Source organism: Mustelus asterias, chromosome 12 (genome assembly GCF_964213995.1).
Source record: "Mustelus asterias chromosome 12, sMusAst1.hap1.1, whole genome shotgun sequence".
Classification (NCBI taxonomy): domain Eukaryota; kingdom Metazoa; phylum Chordata; class Chondrichthyes; order Carcharhiniformes; family Triakidae; genus Mustelus; species Mustelus asterias.
In genome coordinates, this window is record NC_135812.1 from 12317481 (window position 1) to 12326743 (window position 9263).

General features: G+C 45.2%; 1 protein-coding gene across 1 annotated transcript in view; it reads right to left on the bottom strand.

The window, feature by feature from the left end:
- Positions 1 to 8298, bottom strand: part of mnta (MAX network transcriptional repressor a) — a 139787-nt gene extending 131489 nt beyond the window's left edge. The window contains exon 1 of the mRNA XM_078224766.1: positions 7896 to 8298. Within this exon, the coding sequence (XP_078080892.1) occupies positions 7896 to 7965 (70 nt within the window). The 5' untranslated portion in view covers positions 7966 to 8298. The remainder of the gene's footprint in view (positions 1 to 7895) is intronic.
- Positions 8299 to 9263: the final 965 nt, after the last annotated feature.

Sequence of the window (9263 nt, forward strand, 5' to 3'; positions counted from 1 at the left end):
GAATGAACAACGGCGATGGACTGAGGTCTGCAATACAGAACATCATGCAGTGCAGGACATTTTAAATCACATCATGTACACTACACATGAAGTGCAATTCCTTTGTCTAACATTAAAAATATACACATCATTTCTTTTTTTAAAAAAGAAAAGCTATTTTGACCTAGAAACAATGGCCCAAACCTGTATTTTTCCGCTCAATGTCTAGTCAGCACAGCTAAAGCAATATGCTTTCCTTTTAAACTGCATTCTTGCAGGTCTTTTGTCAGGGAAAATATTTTCTCCAATCTTGCTTTGTGCACACTCAGGTAAAGGGGGATTTCACTGCAAACCATGCCAACACTGCTTTGTAACCAAACACAAAGAGGGGGACAATAATTCCTTTTGGATTTGGAGAGATGGGAAAATAGGCACGGTAATTCTTTATTCCCTATTTTCCTGTTTCGCATTTGTCTTCTCTCCATCAAAGAGCACATTAAACATTGAGAATTACAGACATAAGCACATATTTTACTACTCGGTAAAGTCAGTATGCGGATACACCTGCATCTCATACACAGCATACGCTGCTTTGATTTGATTTATTATTGTCACATGTATTAACATACAGTGAAAAGTATTGTTTCTTGCGCGCTATACAGACAAAACATACCGTTCATAGAGAAGAAACAAGAGAGTGCAGAATGTAGTGTTACAGTCATAGCTAGGGTGTAGAGAAAGATCCAACTTAGTGCGAGGTAGGTCCATTCAAAAGTCTGACTGCAGCAGGGAAGAAGCTGTTCTCGAGTTGATTGGTACGTGAGCTCAGACTTTTGTATCTTTTTCCCAAAGGAAAAAGGTGGAAGAGAGAATGTCCAGGGTGCGTGGGGTCCTTGATTATGCTGGCTGCTTTGCCGAGGCAGCGGCAAGTGTAGACAGAGTCAATGGATGGGAGGCTGGTTTGCGTGATGGATCATTTCTTTAACGTGAGCATGTGCAATTTTAAGATTCCTCAAATACTGATCAAACAGACCAAAAATCACAAAGTGCTGTTCTGATGAAAAATCATCAACCGTTAACTTTGTTTTCCCCTCTCCACAGAAGCTGCTCGACATACTGAGTACCATCAGCATGTTCTTTCATTCACTGTTTGAATATTTCAGACCTAAGTACACAAGCTGCATTAGTGCTCTGTATCTCTGTAACTAAGAGCACAGCAGATCTCCCCGGAATACGTCGGTAATACTCAAAGTTGCAATTCTTACAGAACTAATTAACAAGTTAGTCTGGCAACATTTTCTGCAAGCGAATGAGTAACTTGGTTTCTGGCAAAGCCATCATCCACTCAACAGGAGGCAAGTGTAGTATTTCCAGAATTCTATGCTTTATATCCATGTTGTTGTACTTACATCCAGTGCCAAAAAAAGGTCCTTATTTCGCTGTCACTACCTCGTCCATAATTGTGTCTCACCGTTACAACTGCAAGCAGCTTTCTATATACTCTTTAATCCATTGCAGCAGTCACAGCATACATACTGACACTGAACACATTCATGAACTTTAAAGAAAAAATTATGTTCCTTTCCCTCCCCTCATAACTATTTCCCCCTTCCTCTTTTGGTCCCCAAAGTTTGGTTCCCAAGACTTGACTGGCTTACGATTCAGTAAATGCCAGAGAAACCCTTGGCTATTGTGCCCAAGTAGCTATCATTCAGAAGCCAAAACCGCAAACTCCACTGACTGTTTCAACAGGGGTCGTGCAGGGAATCAGACCCAAGCCCCAACCTATCCCCAACCAACACCACACTTTCCAGCAGAGGTGACTGGACCATCAAGACTGATTCTTCCCCTCTCCCTAAATGAAAAGATAAAACATATCTGTAGCCACACAGCTGAGATTACAATGCTGGAACAGAACCAGAGGACTTCCTGGTCTGCTTTGCTGCAAAGCAAATTTATCCATCAAGTTGTACAAAAAGCCTTTTTTTTGGTTAAGCGTGCCTTCTTAATCAGCACGTGTCGAGGATATTACTGCGGGGAGGATACCTTGGAAGCACACAGCTTGCAAATGTGAAATCCGCACAACGTGTCTCTACAATCGGGGCAGTGCAGTCAAACATGGCACACATTTCTTCCTATTCCTTCAAGCTTCAGGTTTTTAGGTGTCCAGATCACCAACAACCTGTCCTGGTGTCGTTCCCCGCCCCCCCCGCCCATGTCGACACTATAGTTAAGAAAGCCCACCAACACTTCTACTTTCTCAGAAGACTAAGGAAATTTGGCCTGCCAGCTACGACTCTCACCAACTTTTACAGATGCACCATAGAAAGCATTCTTTCTGGTTCTATCACAGCTTGTACGGCTCCTGCTCTGCCCAAGACTGCAAGAAACTACAAAAGGTCGTGAATGTAGCGCAATCCGTCACGCAAACCAGCCTCCCATCCATTGACACTGTCTACACTTCCTGCTGCCTCGGCAAAGCAGCCAGCATAATTAAGGACCCCACGCACCCCAGAGATTCTCTCTTCCAACTTCTTCCATTGGGAAAAAGATAGAAAAGTCTGAGGTCACGTACCAACCAACACAAGAACAGCTTCTTCCCTGCTGCCATCAGATTTTTGAATGGACGTACCTTGCATTAAGTTGATCTTTCTCCACACCTTAGCTATAACTGTAACACTACATTCTGCGCTTTCTCCTTTCCTTCTCTATGAACGGTATGCTTTGTCTGTATAGTACGCAAGAAACAATACTTTTTACTGTATACCAGTACATGTGACAATAATAAATCAAAACAAATAAAATCCTGCTCCCAAATAGAAATGAACCTTTCTAATGTGAATCAACCCACAGAAATGTGGATCCAAAGATCAACTCCCACATTACGGCTCCCTTTGCAGCAAACTTGCATTGACCGCTTACATTCCTCTGACAATCAGGAGACAAAATATTAGTAAATGTACAGAGGTTGTGGTCCCAGGTAAGAGCTGGGGAAAGCACGTGTTCAAAATTTTTTTTACACTTGCTTAAAAGGAAGGTTATTAACTTTGGTAAAAATAACTGAAAGCAGAATATATTTTAAAATGATGAGGAACTATTAAATGTCAGTGTTTAGATAGGTTAGGATGTCCTTGTGTGAATCACAGAGTTAAAATGCAGGTAGAGCAAGCTATTATACAAAGCAAATGGCATTGGGGTTGGAGTATAAGAAAATGGAAGTCTTGTTGCAACTGTACTTGGTTTTGGTGAGATCACACCTGCAGTACTATGCACAGTCTTAGTCTTCACACTAGGGAAGGCTCTCCACTGTCCATATGGTGTTTGCACATTCTCCCTGTGTCTGCGTCAGTTTCCTCCCACAGTCCAACGATGTGCAGGTTAGGTGGATTGGTCATGCTAAATTGCCCCTTAGTGTCCAGACATATAGGTTAGGGGGGTTAGCGGGGTAAATGCGTGAGTTTACGGGGTATAGGGTGGGATGTGGACCGGCGTAAGATGTTCTGTCGGAGAGTCAGTACAGACTCAATGGGCTGAATGGTCTCCTTCTGCACTGTGGTGAATCTATGATCAATGATTAGGAGGGGGTACAATGAAAGTTCATTAGATAGCTTCCTGGAATGAGAAAGTTGTCCTGCAAGAAATTGAGTAGAATGGGCCAAATTCTCTTTGGTTTCGAAGAGTGCGAGATGATTGAATTGCAGCGTATAACATTTTGAAATGGGTTAACAGGATAGATGCTCACAGGTTGGTTCCTCTGGTTGAACAGTCCAGAACTAGGAGGCAGAGTCTCCAGATAAGCGGTCAACCATTTACAGCTGCAATGAGGTAATGGTTCTTCCCTTACATGGTGGTGAATGTTTGGATTGTCCATCCCAGAGGACTGTGGATACTCAGTTGTTAAATATATTCATAGCCAAGATCGATGGACATTTGGAATTAGAGGAAAATCAATGGATTGGAGGATAGGGTGGACAGTTGATAGGGTAAAAGGTTGATCTTTCTCTACACCCTAGCTATGACTGTAACTCTAGCACTACATTTTGTGCACTCTCTCGTTTCCTTCCCTGTAAGAAGTCTCACAACACCAGGTTAAAGTCCAACAGGTTTATTTGGAATCACGAGCTTTCGGAGCACTGCTCCTTCATCGGGTGAGTCATCAGGTGCATCCTCAGGTGACTTTAACCTGGTGTTGTGAGACTTCTTACTGTGCCCACCCGTCCAAGCCCACCCAGCATCTCCACATCATGACTTTCCTTCCCTATGTACAGTATGCTTTATCTGTATAACATGCAAGAACATAAGAAATAGGAGCAGGAGTAGGCCATCTAGCCCCTCGAGCCTGCCCCACCATTCAACAAGATCATGGCTGATCTGATGCGAATCAGTTCCACTTACCCGCCTGCTCCCCATATCCCTTATCGATCAGAAATCTATCTACCCGTGATTTAAACATATTCAACGAGGTAGCCTCCACCACTTCAATGGGCAGAGAATTCCAGAGATTCACTATCCTCTGAGAGAAGAAGTTCCCCCTCAACTCTGTTCTGAACCGGCCCCCACTTATTTTGAAGCTGTGCCCTCTAGTTCTGGTTTCCCTTCCAAGTGGAAAGAATCTCTCCACCTCTACCCTATCCAGCCCCTTCATTATCTTATATGTCTCTATAAGATCACCCTTCAGCCTTCTAAACTGCAACGAGTACAGACCCAATCTGTTCAATCTCTCCTCATAAGCTACACCCCTCATCTCCGGTATTAACCTGGTGAACCTTCTCTGCACTCCCTCCAAGGCCAATATATCCTTTCGCAAATAAGGGGACCAAAACTGCACACAGTATACTTTTCACTGTATACTAATACACGTGACAATAATAAATCAAATCTAAACAAGTGTAATTGTCAAAGATTGCATGATCTTATTACATCAATACTCAGGCCAAAGGCGGCCTATAACCTATGTCTGTTTCTACTTCTTATGGTCTTTTGTCTCTATCTGGATGGAACCCCAAAGAACAATTTCCTCATATTTATCTCACCAACAGCCTTAGCTTCCAAAAGACACCCATTGGCCCAGGTTTTGATAGGTCCAAAGGTATGCAGGTTAGGTTGATTGGCTATGCTAAATTGCCCATGCTAAATTGCCCCTTAATGTCAGGGGGATTAGCAGGGTAAATACGTGGGGTTACGGGGATAGGGAATGGGTGAGGAGCATTGTCAGAAGCTACAGAAGGATATAGATAGGCTGGAAATTTGGGCAAAGAAATGGCAGATGGAGTTCAATCCTGATAAATGCGAAGTGATGCATTTTGGTAGAAATACTGTAGGGAGGAGCTATACGATAAATGGCAGAACCATAAAGGGTGTAGATACGCAGAGGGACCTGGGTGTGCAAGTCCACAGATCCTTGAAGGTGACGTCATAGGTGGAGAAGGTGGTGAAGGAGGCATATGGCATGCTTGCCTTTATAGGATGGGGCATAGAGTATAAAAGTTGGAGTCTGATGTTGCAGATGTATAGAACGTTGGTTCGGCTGCATTTGGAATACTGCGTCCAGTTCTGGTCGCCACACTACCAGAAGGGCGTGGAGGCTTTGGAGAGAGTACAGAGGAGGTTTACCAGAATGTTGCCTGGTATGGAGGGGCTTAGTTATGAGGAGAGATTGGGTAAACTGGGGTTGTTCTCCCTGGAAAGATGGAGGATGAGGGGAGACTTAATAGAGGTGTATAAAATTATGAAAGGCATAGATAGGGTGAACGGTGGGAAGCTTTTCCCCAGGTCGGTGGTGACGTTCACGAGGGGTCATAGGTTCAAGGTGAAGGGGGGGACTTTTAACACAGATATCAGAAGGACATATTTTACACAGAGGGTGGTGGGGGCCTGGAATGCACTGCCAGGCAAGGTGGTGGAGGCGGACACGCTGGGAACGTTTAAGACTTATCTAGATAGCCATATGAATGGAGTGGGAATGGAGGGATACAAAAGAATGGTCTAGTTTGGACCAGGGAGCGGCACGGGCTTGGAGGGCCGAAGGGCCTGTTCCTGTGCTGTATTGTTCTTTGTTGTGGTGCAGACTCGATGGGCCGAACGGCGTCCTTCTGCACTGTAAGATTTCTATGTAGTCTGCTCCCTTATCCCACCTTTGCTTACATCCACCAGTGCAAGTGACAGAGGGAGAGCCACAAGTTCTCCTGTAATCTGAAAGGTGCACATCGTTAATGACGGCGTGTGTTCCTTCAACTCTTTTATAATGTACTCAATTAACCCTTCCTGGCCGGTTCCTCCAGCTGTCACCAGCATCTGCTATTTAAAACAAAATTCTGCAACAGTATAAACCAGTGTCAAAAACGAAGAGTCTACTTAAACAGCTTGGCGAGGCTGCCAAACTTTCTCTCCTCGAGGTGTGGCGAAACCATTAACCAGTTTAGGAAAAAAGAAAACTCGGTTGAAGATCCCACTGCAGTAGGAAGGATAGAGATAAAATATTGGTCCACGATTGTTAGTCAAATATATGGGTGTCACTTAACTCTCCCCTTCTTATAAGAATAATATTTAACCCAGTCCCGGGAAAGTATGAGTTTTCAGTATTCATGAAAAAATACGTATTTTAAGTACCACACGGCGCGCTATTTTGCACTTGTTTAAGTTGATTTAGTTGGGGGGGGGGGGGTGTTTCTTTCAGGGCGGAGCGGGTAAATAACAGCGCCAGTTGACACACGGGTGTGCGGAATGTAACAAGACAGGCTCACAGGCAGTAGGAAATGTGAGTGTGTGTGTGACAGACAGCAAGATGGGATTTAAAGGGAAAGCAGTAGGAAGTTTGAATAATGTAAACTGGCGAGGGGAGGGTGGGGTGAATGAAGCCCAATCAACGGACAACCGAGCAGTGGAAACAAATTATGTCTGTAACATGAAACAGTGTTTTTGGGGGGTGGGGGGCAGGTTACGGGCAAGGTAGCAAAGCCGCTCTGAATTTACAAAGGAGGTAGGCTTGTCCCGCCGCACGTGGTGCTGGGGGAGGAGTCAGCCTCGTCACTCTGAACAAAATACACCGATACTATTATTAACAATAGCTGGTTGGAGATGCCAGCCAGCCGGCTCCAAGCACAATGTATCTCCCGGCCTCTTTCGTCACCCACGGTGTTCCGACAATCAAAAAAAAAGGCTGTCGGATTTGCTCAAATCGCGCGACTTGGTGCACATTGCAGCGACAACAACACACACAAAAAGCGGAACCACCGAGTATCATATGATACCTCCACCCCATGCCACGACACGTCATTATGCAAACAGACTACAGTATTTCTGCACGTCTGCCTCCGCCCTGCCACTGGGAAAGAATTCCTTAAATCACACACACAGTGCAATCGGCTGTTGCTGGTTCACTGTAATCTGATGGCGTTATCCGACATTTGGACACATCCACGTGTCAACTTTCATTACAAATGCGTTTCACACAGAAAAAAAAATTAACGTCCCCGCCAGTTACATCCGAATCCTAGAATGATGCCAACTGGAAAATGATCCCCTTTAACCTTATTTTACTGAAAAAGCCCCATGCAAAATAAAAATCAACGTCCCCGTCTATTATATCCGAATCCTAAATGTTGCCAACTGGTAAATGATCCCGACTACTTCGAACTGAAAAAGGTTACATTTCGTGTACGATTATATAGGAAAAACAATCCGAAAAAAATAATCACGATCCTGCCACAAACATTATTGCAATGTTTAGTGCCACCATCACACTGTAACAATACAATGTAACATTCAAAAGTGCAACACTCCGAAAGAGGACCATGTAATAATTGAGAGGCTACACGGATTCTCTTGGAAGCCGGGCCAGCACAGCAAGAAACCGGCAAGCATCCGCATTGGTCAGAGGAGAGAGAGAGAAATGTTACATCCATGCGTTCTCTTACCACGTGTTTTCTGTTGTTGCGCTTGCAATTCCAAAAACATTGCAGCTTCCAGCAGTGTTTCGATACTCATGCTCGGTCCTATCAATCACTTAAAAAAACTGGGTGATTTTTTTCCCCCCTCTTGTTTGCGGTTGGGGAGCGGGCAACCAAAAGGGGAGGTGGGTGGGAGGGAGGAGGGGGGAAAAGAAGAGGTTAAGTTTTAATTTGGTCGCCTTGTACAGGCCCAGTAGACCGGATCGAAGAGCAAACGAAATATCCTTTAAACCCCCCGGAATATCTTCCAGATGAGGGAGGAAGGGAAGGAAGGGAGGGAGGGAAAAAAAGGTTGGGGGGGGGAGGAGGGGGGGTAAAATGTCTCAAGATGGCGCAGTATATACAGCCCCAAAAATCCAGTAATCACAACAAGCGGTAATACTGCCCACTAGCAGTCCGACGCAAACTGCGTCCCAGATCTCACGCCGAAGCGGGAGGTGTTTTCCAGCTGATTTCTCGCGGATGGCTCGGGAGTTTGCCCGGGAAGGCTGCGCCCTTTCATCGGAGCGGCTTGCAACTCATTGCGGAAGCGCCGCGCTCCAATTTGGAACGTTGAGTAACAATCCGGAGGCCGCGATCGACCCGATTGATACACAACGTTCGCTGGGAAATTCACCAGTGTTTCCAAACAACCAGCAGGGCACGCATCGTGTTACTCATTTACATCCCACTCGATCCGCCCCGACACTAACACCAATCGCGCTGGAGAAAGCCTAACTGTAGTATTTTCACATGGACGCCCGTCTGCGTTAATCCCGTGGCAGGCTTTGATTTAAAAATAATAAAAGTAACGGTTATTGAAAAATAACTTTTTGTTCTGGGAGAGAGCAGGGAATATGTTGTTGCGGGTGCTCTGAGGAGTTACTGCATCTTATATAGGGCTCTCACACTGTGGGTGTAGGAGACTCCTGATGATTGGTGGTGCCTGTCTTTTGAATTCTGGCTCTGTCTGTAACGTGGACAACGTTACTTGACTGGTAATCACAGCAGCCCACAACGTGCTTTGCAGGTCTGTGTGCGGATCAGTCGGTGGACCCCTGCCAGAGCTGTTTGCCCGCAAGATTAAGACAGCGATCGCGCAATTTTATTTTGGTAAAAGGAAAGTAACAAGATGGTGGCGGTTGGGACTCAGCAGGGTGTGGTAGCGAGAGGCAAAGGATGCGGAAGAGTGCACAGTCGGATTTGACAAAACAGCCGAGGAACAACGTGGTGAAGGCGGAGCTTGGATCAAACCAGACGCGTGATATTTAAAGGGGCGGGACCTGACTCTGGCGTCTAGCCATGGTCAATCCCAGGTCGACTTGCTGAATAACGTGCAAGTTTCCACCCGCTTCT